Here is a 19,593-nt window from a genome sequence, read left to right as displayed (position 1 = left end):
CGACAGAAAGGAGCAGAGAGGCCCCTCCAGGCACTGCGGCTCCAACAGAAATCCCAGCGTCCACCCAGGGCCCCTCGCCATCACCCCAGGACACCATGCACTGGCCGAGGACTCAGAGTCAGCACGAGTCATGTTTTACAAAAAATGGGACATTTACAGGGAACTCAGGGACCAGACATTAGCAGACACATGCTGGATGGAGCTTTCAAATGAAAAAACAAAAACCCAAACCTGACATGGTGGAAATGTGGTGTTAAAAAAAAAATTGGGTTTAATTTAAAGGGCGTTTCTATTTTAAATAAGCTCAAATCTAGTGAGTGCCTCTACTTACTAGACCAGAGTATTGTTAAATCTGGGACAGACTCAAGGCCAAAGTGTATTTTAACTGAATAGCTAGCATGACGAAAGCCGCATGATGAAAGGGACAACGGCAGGGGGGAGGGTGTAGCTCAGTGGTAGAGCGCGTGCTTAGCGTGCACGAGGTCCTGGGTTCAGTCCCCAGGACCGCCGTTAAAAAAAAAGTGAAAATGGGAGTGACGTCTGAGGACGCAGTAACCGCCTTCTCCTGAATTACTGCCAAGGTCTGACAAGTGCCCTGCACAGTCTTAGGGTGTGAGGAGGATAAATGAGGACCAAGTAAGAAAAGGAAGGCTGCAATTACTGAGGACCGACTGTCCTCGGTCCTGGGCATCCTTCAACCCTGAAGTCGGTCACCGGCGTTAAACAAACAATGCTGCCAAACAAAATCTCCCCACAGCAGCAGCAAATATAAACATTATCTTTAGATTGGACTAATATCCACCATGTCTTGGGAAATTTATGCCAAGTGCCCTGATGCTGTGCCCAGCACAGGCCAAAGGTCAGCTAAATTAAGTCAGAGGATGCCTTGGTCTCTGGCTTTGTCACTGTGACGAATCTCAGCCCAGAGAGGAGGTGGCCTGGACGCCACTCAGCCCACACCCAGCATGGGGAGCACGGGCGGTGCAGTGGCAGGGACGAGACGGCTTCTATTTGTGTTCGTGGGAGAACAAAAGGAAGAGCCACGTGGAAGTGCTCGTCGGCCCAAGAATCTGGCTGAAACGCTGCAGAAAGGCATCCTGGAGACTGACACTCAGCTATCTGGGACGGAGGGCTCTGTCTTCCCTGTAGGTCCCCCTAGATATTTACAGACACACGCAGGGCGGAGCCACGTCTCAGTACAGTCCAGACAAGCTCCTTTGACGCTGGGTCACGGCGTGGAGCCGGGATTCTGAATGTGGGGTGAACCCTGTGTGATGTCAGTAGCCAGTGAAGCAGGAAAAAACAAACAAGGAATGCGATGTCCTCTAGGGGAGCCCGACCCTGGAGGTGCAGAGCTGAGAATGGAATCACGTCCTACTTCTTAAAACACGCAGACTACCTCTGTGCCTCGCCGTGGGCGGAGAGACCACGGGGACTACCTTTGTGCCAACAGTCATGGTCCCCTGATTTCTAAGTGCACTTTCCTACTTTTGTTCCATCTGAGATGACGAATGTAAAGGTAAAAAAACACACTGACATCCGTGGGCATGCTCTGGGCCTCGCCCCCGGGGTGGGGATGGACAGGACTGGGGGACCCATTTCCTTTACCTCACTTGCTAGCCTCTCATATTCTTCCATCAGCCTCTCATTCTCTTGATTGACAGCAAGAACCTTACATATCCTGTTAGCTGCTGTCTCGGCCTGTAAAACACAATAGGTAAACAGGACGGCTCTGTCGCGGGGACGGGCAGACACACGGCGGGCACGGCGGGGCGATGCGGGGACGGCGGGCTGGACGGGGTGCGGATTCCAGGTTCGGGCGGACAAGACGAGCGCATGGCGGGGGCACACGATGGGTCAGCTCACACCTCGGGCACAGTTTTCACACAGACTCACACGGCAGGCTGAGTCTACTGCAGGGATAACGGGAGACAGCGTTAGTCAACAACGCACACGTCATGAAACATCGAGCAGGTTAGTAGCAGGAATCTGGGGGTCGAGGAAGCAAAATCTCCGGTCCCTGAACAACCAACCTGAGCTCTCCTGACCCCAGGACATCGGGGAGAGAGCTCTGAACAGCTTTAGCCTTGGGACATCAAAGCCAAAAGGGCTGGGTCCCGAAGGTATCCATAACCGCACTGAGCTCACGGAAGGACCCTCTCCTGAAATGGAGACGCAGGGCGTGCTCAGTGGGGTCCTTCCACGGAGTAGAACTCACTTAAAACTTTTTTAACCCATGCGAGTCATTGCTGTGGTATCAATAATCATCTATCATCATGTTGTGGAGGGGGCTTTGGGCCGGGAGCAGCGCAGTGCAGCCAGTGCCTTAAACCACGACCACAAGGCCAACCAAGAGAGGGGCAACTTGCCCGTCCAGCCTGCAGCCTGGCCCAGAGCCTCGCCTCGGAAGCCCTAAGACCAGCTGATTTCCGGTTATCACCACCTTCTGGTGATGGCCTTAAAGAGACCACGGAAATCGGTGGGGGGGGGGGGGCACAGCTCAGTGGTAGAGCACGTGCTTAGCATGCATGGGGTCCTGGGTTCAATCCGCAGTCCCTCCATTAAATAAATAAATAAAACCTAATTACGTTCCCCCACCAAAAGAAAAATTAAAACAAAAGAGAGATCACAGAAGTCATACACACCCCTGTCCACCCCAGTCTAGCCGGGCTCTGGATCCGGGAAGGGGCAGGAGGCAGAAGCAGGTGGCCACGAGGAGAGCAGGGGACACCCACCCACAGCGTCCCTCAGACTGCCTCCAGGAATGTGAATGGTTTTCCTGAGGTTTTAGCACTGCTATCCTTTCACTATTTCAGGTAAAATTAGTCCTGCAAGATGTTTGACAAACCACTGAACGGGGAAGACACTCTCCAGGCAGAGGGGAAGCAGAAAGGGGTTCATTCCTCCCTGTTGAAGCCCCCCTTTACCGTGCAGCCAGTGTGGCTCAGTTTTCATGACCCTTGCTTTTCCCTAAAGCACAAATGTTTCCCACAATTGACTAATGAAATGAGAGCAAGATCTTAGAAGGACAGAGAGGGAACAACACTTCAGGGACTAAGTTAAAGCTGTTAAGAAAAAAGTATCCTCGGTTTAGAACTTGCTGTATTAGGTCATCATGACACACTGAGAAGAGCCCAAGGTAAGACGTGAAGCACACACTCACACACGCACAGCTGGAACCCATGCACCAGGGCGGTGCGGCCCGCGGGCGGGCGGGCGGGTACCTGCTCCGCGCCCGCGAAGGCGTGGTAGAAGCAGGACACGTAGGTCATGATGGCTCTTTCGTCAGGCTTCGGGGTGTTCACGATGTCTGAGGGAGGCAAGAACAGGAAGACAGACGCACGCACAGGAAGAGCAGAAACCAGCGTGAGCACAGGGACAGCCACCCGAGCCACCCTCCTGGCCTCTGCGTGTCCCTGGGCCCCGACCCTGAACCTCAGGGACGCTGCACAGGACGGACACGCTCGTGAGCCAGCGAGTGAGCTGCGTCCACACCCAGGATTCTGCAAGGTGCCCACGACAGCACGTGCCCAGAGACCCCCTATCCTGGGAGGGACACCCGGAGGGCCCAGGGCTCAACAAAGGTTCCGTCTGCGAGTCCACACAGACCTACCCCTGGTGCTCACCACAAGAAAGGTATGTGGAGGAGAGCAGACAAAAACTCCCATAACCTTTTGAAAGCATGGAAGGCGGGTAAGATGAGGAAGGTGGGTAAGACTTCCACCAGCTGCTACTACAGGGAACAGGTCAGAGTAGCCCAATGAGCCGCTTGAAAATCCCCATTTGGGGTCCAGAGACCATCACAAGTGACAGGAAGTAAGGGCGACAGCAGCGGGGGGTGGGGGGCTGGCCGAGGGCATCAGTGGTCTGAGGGGAGGAGACGGGGCAGGACACCCCAGTGAAAGCCGCAGAGGCAACACGCGTTGGTGTGAGGCTGAGGGGGTGGGGCGTGCGGACACAGCGGGTAATTAACAGGGGGCGGACCCGCTGGGGCGTGAGTGGCAGCGCAGCGCGCCCCACACCCACGTCTGGCAAGGTCGTACGTCTTCTCCAGGAGACGCTCACAGGAATTACAAAGAAAAGAACACAGCAAGCAAAACTTTTTGTGAACCATTAAAAAGGAAAGAGAAAGAAAAGTAAGGGTGGGCCAGGATGTGCCACAAGGGAGGAGGAGAGGAATGGAGAGCAGACACAGCCGGCCAGCCTCGGGGGATGCACAGGAAGGACGGCCAGCCGGACCAGGACGCACAGACGCAGGGGAGACCCGTTAACCTGCCGGAGCGCTCATCCTCAACTGCAGTAAATCAGGGAGGCCTGGACAAAGTGGAAATGAATTTACTAAACGTCGCCCGTTTTCTCCTCTCTTCAATGTCCCAGCTGTTAACTCAGATGGTGAACTCTGCCTAGTTCTCTGTTGCGTGCAAAGGTCAAAGGGCAGAGTGTACACATGTACCCTTGCCTTAGAGAGGACAGATGGACAAGGAGGAAAAGCAACTTTTTCTCTGTTCTTCGCGTTATTGCCTTTCTCCCTGCTTAAGAGTTTTTGAAGAACCATAAGTAGATCCTGAAAAGCGTATTCAAGTGTTAGCACCCAGCAACGCCCATCTGGTAAGATGGCTGGGTGCACAAATGGGCAGAATGGGAGTCCTGACTGAAGGGTCCCTGACTGGGCGGCATCCTGTCCCCCAGAACGACAGGTGGAGTCCTACCTCCCAGTCCCTGCGAACGCGACCTGACTTGGAAGCAGGGCCCTGCAGACGTGCTCGCGTTGATGGGAGGTCCTGCTGGATTAAGCTGTGCCTTTGATCCACTAGGACGTGCGTCCTTGCAAGGAGAGGGAAAAGGACGCAGAGACAGACACAGAGGGGAAGGCCATGCGACGACACAGCAGAGATTGGAGTGAAGCTACCACAAGCCAAAGAACACCCGGGGCTTCTAGAAGCCAAAGAAACAAGGCAAGTCCCTCCTCTGCATGCATCAGGGGGAGCACAGCCCTGCCAACACCTTGATGTCAGAGTCACAGTGCACGGACTGTCAGAGGACAAGCCTCTGTTGTTTCAAGCCGCCCACTTGGTGGTAATTTGTTAGGGCAGCCGTAATGTAGTCACCAAAAAGGAGGAGGAACAGAAGGCTGACAGCTGAGTACCATCAAGTTCTTCGCTTCTCCCCAACAATGCTGATTAGCAGAAGCAATAAAGCACTGGAGGATGATAATATTAACAAGAGACTCAGGGCTATGAGCTCCCCGAGGGCAGGGCCTACCTTCTACCTCTCATCACCCCCCACCTCCCCGAAGGCCCCAGCCTGGGCTGGCTCCCAGCAGGTCCTCAGTGAGTATGCAGAGGGAGAAGTGACTCAGGCAGCAGTGAAGTGAGGGGACCGTCCGCAGGTATCCGAGCTGCCAACTGTGTGCCGGGGCAAACTCACACCAGCTCATCCCAGACAAAGGGCAGGAAAGGTACTGAAACCGCCCTGGCACAAGTATATGAAACCGCAAAATATTTCCAGGTTCTTTCAGGTCTAACTAAACTACAGTTAATTTCAACTAATTAAAAATAAATGTGACTGATGGCCGAATATTCCAAATTCTGTAACTTCTAGTTAGAAGGAAAGTAATGAAAAAGAATATGAAAAGTAGGGGAGGGTGTAGCTCAGTAGTAGAGCATGTGTTTAGCACACACAAGGTCCTGGGTTCAATCCCCAGCACCTCCATTAAAAAATAAGTAAATAAACCCAATTACCCCCCCCCACAAAAAAAGCAAAAAAAAAAAAAAAAAGAATGTGAAAAGGAATCTATATATATGTGTGTGTGTAAATGAATCACTATGCTGCACACCAGAAATTAACAACATTGTAAATCAACTTTACTTCATCTAAAAAAAAAAGAAAGATTTTACTCCTTGTGGAATCTTAAGAAGCCCTTCATAGAAAGATTTATTTGGTAAATTTCTATGTGGTTAAAAAAAAGACTTATGTTGTTTAAAGTAAAATAGGAAGCTTTTCATTGAAAACCACAAACCAGAGCACCCCATTTCTTTGCCACAAACCTTTTAACCAAATCCTTTCACTAGTTTTGCTGGTGTGACTGGGAGCAGGATCCTGAAAAATAATTCTCAACAAGCTACACATGAAATTCTCTAATATTCATGAGGCCGATGACAGAAACTTCTCAGGGATCCTAAGTGGCTATAAATTTTACAAATCCCCGTGCGTGGCTGTCACACAGGTAGCCTGTGGACCTTCTGTAAGTCAGCAGACACAGCTTCCATCTTACCTTCAGCATCCAGCATTTTGGGGATATCCAGGTGCTTCTCGGCAATCTCCATGGCCAGGTTGATATTTCCTATTGGGTCATCCTGCAGGAAAGACAGCATAACCGGGGTTTTAAGATTTTTTCTTGGACAAGACTTAGGAGCGTTTTTTATGTACCTCATTTCGGGGAGGAGGCCTTCCCATCATAGTGTAAAAGATTCTCCGTCTCGTCTTTTCCCCAACACTTCAAACGTTTAGAGAAGCATCAGAAATGACAGGAAACCCACAAGCCATGCAGACAGCACTTCACAGAGTGTGCGTGAAAGGGTTAGGGGACAGACACTGCGGCGAGGAGGGAAGTTGTCAGAGGCCTCCTTGCAGATGCGAAAGCACACCCTGGAAGCCCCAGGGCTTATCTTCAACTCTTGAGAACAAAATTTACGTGATTCCAGAAGGAAGCGTGAAACCGTGTTTTCCAGCTCAGGGAGGGGACCACAGGGAATACTCAGTCCAACAGCCTCCTTTTACATATAAGAAAGGCGAGGGGGGAAGAGAGGCAAGCAGCTCTCAGCTTGCTTCGGTGAAACTTTCAGATCACTTGAGCATGTTACAAGATGGTTAAAAAGAGAAAAAGTTAACGTTTCTAGGATGTCAAAGACTAGAAGAAATTACAAAAACTTGAAACTGTAAATAAAAATGGTGACGAAATCTTTGTTCTTACGATTACTTTTATCTTCCACTGTCAAAACTGGTTAAATATATACATAACATTAAAAAGTAAATTTAACTAGAGGTGTATATTTAGCGTTTCTCATTTGGGTCTACTAAAGAGATTGTCTTGTGAATCTGAAATGGGATGGGGGTACATGTAAGATAGAAAAATAAAAATGAAAAGTAGCATTAGTCCGGGGATGACTGTAATGAATTTTAACATCAAAGCCATTTAAACATTTTAGAAACGGCAGTGCTTTGCAACGAGCGCAATTACTTGAAATACGGTGAAACATTTAAAACACGCAGGCCTCAGAAACATTCAGTGCTCCGTGAAGAAACCAAAGCCAGCTCCCTGGCCTCACAGAGGACACAATCATTTCAGGCAAAACACTTTTCCAACTACATGTTGTTTTAACAAACTCCATAATCACTTCATTACAAGCAGCCATATCAGAAAGGCAGTCTCACCTGCGAATTTTACACAAATGTTTACAAAGCCAAAGAACTGGGCAAAAGTTGCTTGCCTTTTGTTCTGAACGTATTAAAAAAAAAAAAAAGCTTCAGCATTAAAAGCAGAGCAATGATTCTGGGACGTTGTGAAAGCTATCTCCCTCAGACACTGTAACTTAAGGACATAAAATGTGGCAATAGTGTTTTCTTGGCTCCACTACGGGCACGTGACCCTGGACAGATTACTGAATTCCTTATTTTCTTCCTCTGTAAAAACTGGAACAGTAATGCTGCGTACTTTCTAGGTAACTGTATCATATATTTTACTGGGCATCATGAAGACTGAATGACTGTGTGTACAATATACATATGTGTGCACATAACACATTAATATATGTTAATATTAATGTACATATATAAAATGTTAATGTATGTAATATCATGTATATGTAACACATGTTAATACATATGTACATGTGAAATAGACACATGTACTTACTTACTGCCAGTGTCTAATCTAATAGAAGTATTAACGGCTATTTTTTTTTCACCCGTCTTAGGTGGCCAATTACCACAGGTCTGCTGACCTTTGTAATAAAACTGACCATTATAAACTGCTCACGAAACTAGGTCTGTCCAGGAGAAGCCCCTCCTTTTACAAATGAGATAAAGATTAATGGGAAAACAAACCAGACATTCTCTCCCTGTCTGAAACACTTCCAGAAAACCTAGGGGTAAGAACATAGGCTTTGGGAAGCTGAGGTACCCCGGGAGCCGCGTCCTCTTAGGTGCCCTCCGCCAGAACTCGTCTTCAGGACACAAGCATGCTCTGCACGCGCTAGCCCGCAGGCAGTGGAGACAGGCCGGGCGCGGGGCGGTGGGCACGCGCCAACTGCAAAGGGGGCAAAAGCCAGGACACTCTTTCAAGCACCCCCGTGCCACGCGGTGAGGGCGGCGTGCAGCAGCCCCGGACCCACGCCAGACCCCGGATCCACACCAGACCCCGGATCCAACACGAGGCACACGGCCAGCGAGGCACACCAGCAGCCTGACTGCCGTGCAGGAGCGGTCCCGGGGGACACTGCTTCCCACAGCGTTGCTTCTAAGGCAGGCGGAGCGTCCACCGCAAGACTCAGAAGGGGCAAGAATTTCTTTTTTCCATCACAGATTGCATTGGTAAACTACTTTATGGGGGGAGGGGTAATTAGGTTTTTATTTAGCTTTTTTTAATCTTCTAATGGAGGTGCTGGGGATTGAACCCAGGACCTCGTGCAAGCTAAGCACACACTCTACCACTGAGCTATACCCTCCCCCCGAACAAACATGTCTTAATTTGGGCACACAGGTGACTTGGCTTGGGGCCTGTCCAGCCCTCATTACAGCAAGTGAGTACTCTCCCGGCCACCCTCCTATCCACACCACGTGCAGGGCTAGTGGGGGTGCTGGCGTGCTGGGGTGAGCTCGGTGCTCATGCGTTCACTCTCAGGACCACATGCAGACACAGCCCGCCAGCCCCCGGAATGACCTTGTTCAGCTTTGAGTAGTCAATGAGGTCGGGCCGGTGCCTGTGGATGAGCGCACAGAGTCCGAGGCCGTCCTTCCAGCTGCACGAGGTCGGGGAGAACAGGAACACGTGTCAATGCAGAGGACGCAGCAGGGAGGGGCTGCTCCCAGTCAGATGCCGGCTGGAACTGGGGACGCGCGGCCCCTACCTCCCTTCTGTCTGACTTAATGCACAGAAGGCCCTGGGGACCTCCCTTCCCACCCCACCCCCACCCGGTGACACGGAGGCCCCTGCCCTGAGCACTCGTCTTCCCCTGGAGTCTGCTGAGCACCTCTGCCACCTGATGTCTCCTTTTCACCTACAGCTCAGGCCCAGGTTGCCGGGCCTCCTCCCCAGCGCCCGGCGGCCCTGTGCTGGGAGAGCTGGCAGTGCCCGCAGGGGAGATGCCCCTCTCCTGCCCTCCTCCCCTCCTGGCCTGGCTTCTTCCTCTGTCTCCTCCGAGTCTCCATCGCAGACCTGCCCTGAGTCTGCCTGTACAGACACGAGGGCGTGGACTCCGAAATGCCCACCTTTCCCCACGATACACTCCGTAGTGCACTCGGCCCCCCAAGTACTCCTCCAATTCTCTTCATAAGATTCTTCGGTTTTTTTAAATCACTTTTTTCTTCCAGTTTTACTGAGATACAATAATTGACATACGGCACTGTATGTTTGGAGGGGGGGGGTTAGCTTTTTTCTCAGTGGAGGTGCTGGGGATTGAACCCAGGACCTCGTGCTTGCTGGGCATGCACTTTACCACTCAGCTATACCACCTCCACCTCCGTCCCAGGTTTTTTGTTTTTTCGTATTTGTACTTTTTTAAGGCAAAGAGGAGTAAGCAGCTGAGGGACTCAGCAGGGAGGCTCTGAATTTCAGTCTGTTTCCCCAGAGACACCAGCACTAACCGTTCCTGGACCCCCTCTGTACCAGACTCCAAGCTCGCCTGTGCTGAGCCACGGGTTCACTGAAAACTAGGAGCGGGCGTTCTGGGCCTCAGGGGGTCGGGGAGGAAGAAAACCCCTGGAGCCACGTGGCTGAAGTGCTCAGGCTAATCCTGGGCCAGGGGAGGAAAATGTGGGTGGGAGGCGTCTGGGACCTCTGTGATGACCTGCCAGCCCAGCCCTTCCGGCTCCTGCCCTCCTGGACGGCGTGTGGCAGGGACAGGGGAGGCGCCCGTCACCTCTGGATGCTCATGGCCTGGCTCAGTACTTGTCTCCCCAGACGAACCTCCCCCACCTGTCCTGGGGGCACCTTTCGTGTCTCTAATCACCTTTGGGGCCTGGGGACCCATTTACAGTCACGGGTTACACATCACACAAAGGGAGACAACAGAAACAACTGATGAAAGATCTACATGAAAAGGAAGACTGAAGCCGGTGACCAAACCACGCTCTCAGATTAGCCTCGGATTTCCCTGATCCAGTTCCCTGTGGTTTTTCATACACGATCTTCCTGCTTCTCCCCCATGCCAGCAGACGAAGCTGACGGGTGAAGAATCCTGTGTGCACGGCAGAGCAGAGGGATCCGGCTGGGGCTACGCCACGGGGACACGCAGACTGTGCTCCGGGCTCTGCTGGTCGCTGACAAGCCAGCCGGCCGCGCCCCTGCACGATGCTGGCTCACAGCAGCGCCCACCTCCCAGACCTTAACCAAGGCCTCCCGGGAGAGTCCCTGAGCGCCCACCATTCTGGAGCCTGAGTTCTCCTCCATACAGCAGATGCCCCGCACACGGGAGAGGAAACGCTGGGGGAACGCCACCCCAGCCTGCAGACAGAGCCCAGGGGCCGGGCCCCGGACGCTCACCTCGTGTGGAAGTTCTGGATATTCACATTTCTGTAAGGAGCCGTCTTCCTTTGGCACCAAAGCAGCAGACCTTCTTTGGCGGAGGTTTCTGCAGTGACAGCCAAGAACAGAAGTGTCCACAGTGAAACCACTGCATGCACCCAAATTCTAGTCTCTTTCTAAAGAGATGCCCCCAGCAGGGGGCCAAACACCAAAGGCACCACCTCTTGTCAAGTCTCTGCAAGAAGATGAGCGCTGGAAGCCGCTCCCAGCCCGACTCCGATGACACTTGGAGGGACTTAAACAGGACAAACAGGAGCAGCCACACTGGATGGTACAATAAAAGCAAAACCAGACTGCAGGAGCACTGGTGACTTAACATCCTGACAAAATGTTTTAAGTGTGTGATTCATGACTTAACTAGCCTGCCGTTTATCTCCCTCACAATTGATATTCTTAGGTAAATGGAATTCACAGAGGCCACTATGTCTGAAATGTGTTCCCTTACCCCGTGATTTTAAAATACTTAAAGGCTTTTATGGGCAAATTCCAAGTTTGGCCACTCAGGTTCTGACCAAGTTAATAAAAACCAACCATCCCACCGTGGCACCTGTGAAGACGTGCTGCTCAGATGTCCCACTGCTGGGGACACAGGGCAGAACGCATGTCCCAGCTGCCACAATCTAAGTCCACCCCTCGGTCCCCAGGGGCCAGACTTCTTCGGGGCTGCTCCAGCCAAAGACTGAGCAAGGGAGGGGCCCCGGAGCGGGGCCATTCCTGCTGCACGAGGGCCTCCTCTGGGAGCAACCGGGGCTGGAGGACCCCGCGCCGCCTGGCTGACCCTGCCCGAGGCCGCACTGCACAACAAGATCCCGCTTTCCCAAGCCCGCCCCTGCCCGGCTCCAGCGCAGGTCTCAGCCAGGCCAAGGGCCTGAGGTCTCGGCCATCTCCAGCTCCCCCACCTTCTCCTCCACAAGCATTTCCCCAGCAAATCTCCTGCCTTTCCGCTGTGGCCTGAGTGTCTGTGTCCCCCTCAAATTCACAGGTTGAAGCCTGAACCCTCAGTGTGATGGCATCTAGAGGTGGGGCTTTGGGAGGCAGTCGGGGTTAAATGAGGTCATGAGGGTGGGGTCCCCATGATGGATCAGTGCTCTTACAGGAAGAGGCTCCAAGGGCCTTGCTCAGTACCTCCCCCCCACGCCCTCCTTCTCTGCCACGTGATGACAGAGAGAAGGCAGCCGTCTACAAGCCAAGAGAGCCCTCACCAGGGCCCAGCCACGCAGGCTCACTGATCTCGGACTTCCGGCCTCCAGAATGGCGAGAACATGAATTTCTGTTGTTTAAGCCCCCGGTCTGCGGCGTTCTGTACACCAGCCTGAGAGGACTGAGGCAGCCTCCAGCACCACCCTGGCACCTGCTCCGAGCGGACCCGAAGTTTCATACGTGCCAGCAGCTCCTCAGAGCCACTCAGGATTCTGTCTGTATTTACATTTTAGTTTAGAAAGCCCCTACAAACATGTGGACTCTTAGCCAAAACTGGGCCCTGGCCTTCCATTTCAGTTAGAGCTTAAAGTCATTTTTTTTTTTAACCAAAATAAGTATCCTGGGATTGCTTATCTAAATTGTCCATTTCTCAGTCAGACTTGTCTTTGACCCATAACCCAGATAATATAAACATCACGCCCCGTTTCCTGTGCTGTAAGAATAATCTGAATGACTCCTGATCGTGTCTCTCATCTAGCAAATTCCTGTTGAGGAAAAGGACGAGCAGTTCTAAGACTTTATTAAAATACTAGTTGGTACAGATATTGAAACACAGAACGCCGTATCAAATTGTTCTGCTGTCCACGTAACCTTTGGGGTCCTGGCCAACGCAATTAACAAGATAAAGTACAACAGGAGGAAATAATCCAAACACTATTTCATTATGTTTAAATGAACCTCAGCTTAGAAAAGCAAACAGAGGCAAAGTTGATCAATATAATCTTGTAACTGCTACCCAAGTTTCATCTCATTTCTGTCTGAAAATGTGTGAACACTCAGACTATGAATGTCGAACAGTTTTTTCCTCATTGAACTGGCCACGCTCACAAAGCTGACTCCCTCCCACCCCGAGTCCATCTGGAGGCACTGAGCAAAAGCCTGGGACAATCAGCTACACAGCCGCAGTGCACCCCAGCCCTGCAGGTGCAGGATAAACCTGAAAGGTCCACACGTGAAGCCCCGAGGGTGGGTGTAAACAGGGAGTGGCCCTCGTTATTCCGCCAGAGAAGCCATGTGACGCCCCAAGGCGCCCCGCCTACTCGGGACCCCTGGACTGCTCTCACCAGCAGACACGTCAGTCCCTCATTCTCCCTCCTGGAAGAGGCCCGTCATCCTCGAAGGAGACTGACTCGTCAGAGGCCAGTTTTGTAACAATGCGTTTTTCCTCATAATACACATTGCTAAAAAAAATTCAGGCAATTTTGCTATAGACTTACAGGAATTAAGTGAGGGTGTTAAGAAATGACTCCATAAAGGTAAAAGGAATTAAAAATAGAAGTTAGCAAACTACTTTTATCTACTATGTAGGACACGGAAGGACTTCTGCCTGAAGAGATGCGAGCACTTTGCCAATGAAAGCGCCACTTCTGAATGTTTAATGTCAAGTCCTTCGCGAAGCGGATTTGTGTATCTGTTGCGATGTTCTACAAAAGGCTATGATTTGATTATCTTTTGGGATGCATTAATAATAATCTGGGGGGAAATCTCTAATGGATAATACCATTCATACTTACAATCGAAGTAGAATTAAATTTTCAATTAATATTACCACTAATTTGAAATTTGTAACCAACCATAAAAAAACTGAGGTCAAGCTCCCCTCTGTACTGTTTGCTAGAAAAGGACTTGCTGGTGTAGCAAATTCAATGCTGTGAATAAGATTTTTTTAAAACAGTATTTGTTCTTTGAAGTGGGCTCAGCTGTTTAACTATTTAAATTTAGGAGGATATAAAACTGATCAAATGAGTACAAATTATTTTTTTAATACAGCAGGAACTTTAAAAAAGCATCTTATTATTTTCATTAGCATGAAAAGAACATACTTTGATGAGAGTACGGTGTGTGAAAGTTCTCAAACTTACAGACTCTTTGTAAATTCGAGCTGGCTGTTATTCCTGAGTCTGGATTATTGAGGGTTTTTTTTTTTTTAACTTTTTTTTTTTTCCTATAGAGGTACCAGGGACTGAATCCAGGACCTCGTGCATGCTAAGCATGCACTGAAACTTTGAGCTATAATTGCCCCCGTCCCCGGAATCTCTGAGGTTTTAATATCATTATATCTTTTTTTAAAATATATTTTTATTGAGTTATAGCCAGTTTACAATGTTGGGTCAATTCCTGGTGCACAGCAATTATCATTATATCTGAGTTTGATTTTTAGACGACATAAATGGGGCTTCAGTGCTAAAGGAATAACCCAAGGGGATCAGAGGCTCCTTAAGAAGTAGGCTCCATGTCACCCCTACACCAGCAGGCAGACGGATGGTTTTCAGAGTTGCTGGTTGCTTAGCGACTAAAATCACTGCCAGAGGGTAGTCCCTCCAAGACAGAATTATAAGCAACGCCCCCAGCCCTCACCATTCAGGCACCTGGTTACCTGTCAGGTGACAAAGTTAGAGGAGGCTGACTGGTTGGACGAGTCAGACTGCCCTTAAACACGTTCTGCACTTTTACATTTTGTGATTCGAGTGCTCAACAGGCAAAGCGCTAATTTTAAGAATGTCAATCTGACACTTTTCCACAGTGCTGAACTCATCAAAATATTTTGGAGTGCGGTGGGCGTCAAAGACTAAAGACGTTCGTCTGCAGTGGCCGTGCCAAGGAGTAGGGTTATATTACAATGACGGTGGGCCAACAGATACAATGACAATAGAGATTTTGTTTAAAAAAAAAAAAAAAAAAAGAGGGAGAGATGGGGGGACAGGGAGGAGGAAAGAGAGGAAGAAATAAAGAACTAACGAATGAAAACATTCAAGTTTTAATTATTTTTTTGCACTTGAAAAAAGAAGCGTCTCAGCTGTGAAGTCTGAAGAACTCTCACAGTCGTGAACCTACTAGTATAAACGCAGTAAAGAAGCAGCTCACAGGACACTCACTTCAAAACGCGACGTCTGTTCTGAACATGTGCTCATCTCTCCCCAAATGCTTCCACCGCCCTGAATGAAACGCAGTTGCTGGGGGCTTTTTTCATGCACATATAAAACTTGTGAAAACCCAACTTGCCTGTCTTTCATTCAGTCATGGGACTGACAGCTCAGTTTTACAAAACCCTATTCAGATCTGACTTTATGAGCTCGATTTACAAGTTACTCTCAGCATCTTAAGACAATCTGGTTTTTAACTGTGTCTCTTACCTTCAACTGAGATGTCCTGAATGGCAAAGCGCAGGATGATGGTCCAGATCATGCCCAGCGTCATCTTCACGTTGCCGTCCACGATTTCTGCAGGTGAGAAAACACAAAGAGGGAGACGATCACGTGATCCATGGACAAGGGTCTCCGCTAAGTTAGGGGTTTCCGGGAAGTCTGGACTGCAGAGCTATCGCAAAATATACATATGGAAAGACCACTTTCTGTTTTCGTGAGTGTCGCTGTGTGTCTGGTGTTCATGACCACATCTCCAGTTTCAGTGAATTCCAAGTTAATACTGAGGGCCGATCTTACCTATGCAAAGTCACCGAACACAACCCAGGGGTCTTCCTTAGCCTAGGTGAGCTAAGGTTCAAATACCCAACCACAGAGCACACGGGCTCCACCTCACTCTATCCCCTTCCCCTGCTGGCAGGTCCTCGGGCCGACGCCGAGTAGTGTCAGTCCTGCCAGACTCACTGGGCGTGCAAGTTCCTTCTCATTCTGATGATCAGTCTGAAGGAGACAGCATCACATTTGACTCTATTTTTTTAAATTTTATTTTATTTTTAAAATTTGGGGTGTGAGGTAATTCGGTTTATTTATTTACTTTTTAGTGGAGGTACCAGGGATTGAACCCAGGACCTCGTGCATGCTAGGCACACGCTCTACCACTGAGCTACACCCTCCCCCTTTACTTGACTCCACTCTTTACAAACGATCCTAGAGCCTGGCCTCCAGTTCATGGTGCCCAGGGCCTGGCAAGGCTGCAGATACGGGAGGTGGGGGGGCAGGGGGACGAGGAGGGTGGGAAGAAGGGGTCCTGCTGCAGGCCCGCTGCCCCACGGGGAGGCCGGAGCACGGCCAGGCCACTCCCATCACACCGGACTCACCTTCAGCCCCGATGGACACCAGTTTCACCCCTTTGCTGGCGATGTAATCCAAGGCCTTGTTGACGTTGGCAATTTTGTGGAACCGCATTTTCCCTCGGTCGGGTTTGGGCAGCCTTTCCCCTGTCGGATGAAGAAGGACTCATGTAAACACAGAAAGTAGCCCCTAGATGCGGAATCAGGATGCCGAAGTTCAGAGTCCGTGCTCTCCTTAAACGGAAATTGGGCGCAGTCCCTTCCCGTCCCCGGTTCCTGCAAACCACAGCATTTTCGAGACCTAATGGACCCGAGGGGAGCCGTCCTGTGAAGGCCACACGCTTTTCAGATCTGCTGGGAGGGTCCAGTTTGGTCTATGAGCCAACTTATAAATGAGTAAGAGAGAAGCTGGCTGGGGCCCCTGCAGCCTTTGGGGCTGCTGACCACTGTGAGGGGGAGTCAGGGAGCCTGGCCCAAATCACGGAGGTGGCTGCCGGGCTGATCTCAGCCTGCCGTCATCCCTCCCGACCGCACCTCTTCAAGGCCGATCGGACCCACAGTCTCAGTCGCCCGCTGAGATTCAGGGCAACGCAGAACTCCTCAGGGACCTCAGCCCCCGTGTCCAGAGCTAGGCCAACATGTACATTGGCTTTTGGCCTGGAAGACGCTTTCTGGAATACTCCCTAGGCATGGAGATGCAGCGTGGTGGGTCATCATGTTAATGTAATTTTTTCTTCTCCTATTCGGTTTCGAGGTGGGTGGCAGAAACATTTTACTTTATTAAAAAAAATTTTCTGCATGGAGGAGGTAGTTAGGTTTGTTTGTTTATCCATGTGTGTATGTGTGTATGTATGTATTTAATGGAGGTACTGGGGATGGAACCCAGGACCTCATGCATGCTAAGCACGCACTCTGCCACAGAGCTATACCCTCCCCCTTCAGACACATCATTTTGATAAGTCAATTTTCAAAAGAATTCATTCTTTTTTTAGAACAGAAAAATAAGTCCAGGCGGATTGTTCTTTGGAAGAGTTTTCTTTGCCAATAACACCACGTTCTTGCCCAGCCAGGTTCAAAGGGAGCTTCTTTTTACTAACAGATGCATCTGCTCACACGTAGAAGTAGATGGATAAGACGGGGTGCAACACCTATGGAAAACGTTTCGGACACACCTGAGATGACTTCCAAAAGCAGCATGAGCTTAAGGCCATTCCGGAAGTCTTCCTCGATGTTCTCGATCTGAGTGCCGGCTTTCCTGAGGTGGGAATTGCACCAGGCAGTGAAGGTCTGCAACGAGAAACACACGCTGCTGCACCCGCCCCGCCAGCACGCAGGCCCCGCCCCTCCATGTGGACCACGCCTTGCACCCTGCTCACGCTGGGGAGGCTGGGAGGCTGCAGCATCCTGGACCTTTAGAGAAAGCAGAGTCTGAGGGAAAGAGTGATTTGACGCCCAGAGGTAAGAGTTTAGTAAAAATTTCCTCTTTGGAGACAAAAAAAAAAAAGTCACTTATTTGGTAAAACAACCTGAGGAATTTTTGCCTTCAGTTTTAAAAGGTACCACGTTGACACCTACCCACGCCCCCGCCTTCTGAAAACCTCTCACTTTGCAGGAGAGACAAACTAAACGAGGATGTGCTGATCCCCGGCACATGGCAGAAATAAGCTCCCCTGCAGAACGGATGAATAAATAATGAGTAAAGAATGTTCAAAATGTCTTCCTTTAGAGCAGAGGGCGGGTGGCGTTCAAAAAACGGGGAGGGGGAGGGACCCATAACCACTAATTACGTACAACCAGTTTATCCTGGTTGAACAACAGCTCTAAGCTAGTTAACTAACTCAATTAAATAAATTTGCAGTATAGTCAGTCATTAGAAATAATAATAATAACAATACCCTCCTACTGGCATATTCCAGGCCCTGGGCTGGACCCCACATTCCAAAGACAATCAGATACAGCCCTGCCCCGGAAGGGCTCACAGTCCAGTCATGGTACCAGATTTTAGGGCCATATTAAGCGGCAAGATGAACTATATCCTAACGCGGCACCCAAAGTCATTCTCTGTTTATTTTTCAAGCTTCTTTTAACTTGGCTTCCACTTGTGCACTATTTCCTGCCAAAACCAGATTAGAAAAGGCTTCTGGCAGCTGCTGGCTGGGAATGCAAAGTGTCCCTTGTCACACAGCAGCTGCTGGGCCCAGGAACAAAGTGCCCGGCACATTGTGCTGGGGGGAGACACACAAACAGGGCCTGTGTTCTGGGGGGGGGAACGAACCCCTTAAAAATAGACTTCTTCCAAGGAAGACCACAAAAAGACACTGTTTCCATAAAAACGATTTTCCTGGGTAATAAAAAGGATTTTCAAATCGAATAGTCACTTATTTCAAGAACTATGTGATGGTATTCAATTCTAGGGCCAAAGGAAAATGTAGGCATTTTCTTGGATTGACAATAATAAATTTTATCATGAGAGCCTAAACTAATCATTATTTCTCCTAAAACACATCTAAACTTCAGTCAGGTCTAAACAGAAGAGATGCTCGAAGTCATACACTCTAGATCTGCACCCAGTCAATATGGTAGCCATTAGCCATACATGGCTATTGAAATGTAAATTAATTAAAATTAAAGGGAATTAAAATTTCAGTTCCTCAGCTGTGCAGTCTACCTTCCCTGTGCTCAAAGGCCACAAGGTGGCTACTGTATTGGAGGATGCAGACATGCACAGACCATTTCCAGCATCACAGAAAGTCCTATCGGACAGCACTATCTAGTAATCAAATCCTGGTTTTTGAAGTTAAGAGTGTTAACAAGAGTCTGTTCCTACCTTGGTTCAGAATTCAAGTGGCATGAGAAGGTGTAAAATGAAAAGCCTCCCTCTCTCTCCTGTTCCCAGCCAGCCAGCTCCCTTCCCCAGAGAGAACAACAAATGGATTCCATTTCTTATGTGTCTCTTCAATGACGTTCCCCACACACACACACACACACAACACACACATACACACAACACACACACACACACACAATCATACCATACACATTGTTCTGCACCTGGCTTTTTTATATTTTTTTAAGAAAAATATAACCTAGGGATCATTCAGTATCAGCAAAGACCACCCCTTTTTTATGGCTGCATAGTATTCCACCGTCGTGAATCTACCATTATGTATGTAACCAGCTCCCTATGGATGGACATTTAGGTTGTTTCCAGATAACTAAGCTCATACAGTGAAAAATACCTCAGGCCCAACTTTCAGCCAGCCAGACTGCTTTAAAGCTTTTTTTTTTTGGTTGGTTGGTTGGTTGTTTTAAGAATAATCATATATGTAAGCTTTCGGGAAACGCACAAGAGAATAGCAGGTTATGATTTTTAAAAACGGAATTGACAGAGGGAAAAATATGGTATAACTATTTACAGAGCTGCCTTTCTCTAGCTTCTACTTAAAAAACAGGCAAATGTTGCTGGTGTCAATCACCTTACCTCGTTACCATGTTATTTAAGCCCTTTCATAATGAAAGCATCAGAAGCACTTCCGGAAGGAACCCCAAAGCTGTTCATGAAATCAGCGCAAGCTTCCTGCCCCCACAACGGGGC

General features: G+C 49.5%; 1 protein-coding gene across 1 annotated transcript in view; it reads right to left on the bottom strand.

Annotated features, from left to right (window-relative positions):
- Positions 1-19,593, bottom strand: part of ACTN2 (actinin alpha 2) — a 64,378-nt gene that overhangs the window by 22,138 nt on the left and 22,647 nt on the right. Inside the window, exons 2-9 of the mRNA XM_074373267.1 lie at positions 17,171-17,285; positions 16,026-16,145; positions 15,139-15,225; positions 10,763-10,850; positions 8,942-9,020; positions 6,275-6,356; positions 3,225-3,310; positions 1,609-1,701 (exon numbers count right to left, since the gene is read on the bottom strand). Coding sequence (XP_074229368.1) covers positions 1,609-1,701; positions 3,225-3,310; positions 6,275-6,356; positions 8,942-9,020; positions 10,763-10,850; positions 15,139-15,225; positions 16,026-16,145; positions 17,171-17,285 — 750 coding nt within the window. The remainder of the gene's footprint in view (positions 1-1,608; positions 1,702-3,224; positions 3,311-6,274; positions 6,357-8,941; positions 9,021-10,762; positions 10,851-15,138; positions 15,226-16,025; positions 16,146-17,170; positions 17,286-19,593) is intronic.

Source organism: Camelus bactrianus, chromosome 11 (genome assembly GCF_048773025.1).
Source record: "Camelus bactrianus isolate YW-2024 breed Bactrian camel chromosome 11, ASM4877302v1, whole genome shotgun sequence".
Classification (NCBI taxonomy): domain Eukaryota; kingdom Metazoa; phylum Chordata; class Mammalia; order Artiodactyla; family Camelidae; genus Camelus; species Camelus bactrianus.
This window is presented reverse-complemented; position numbering and strand designations above follow the sequence as displayed.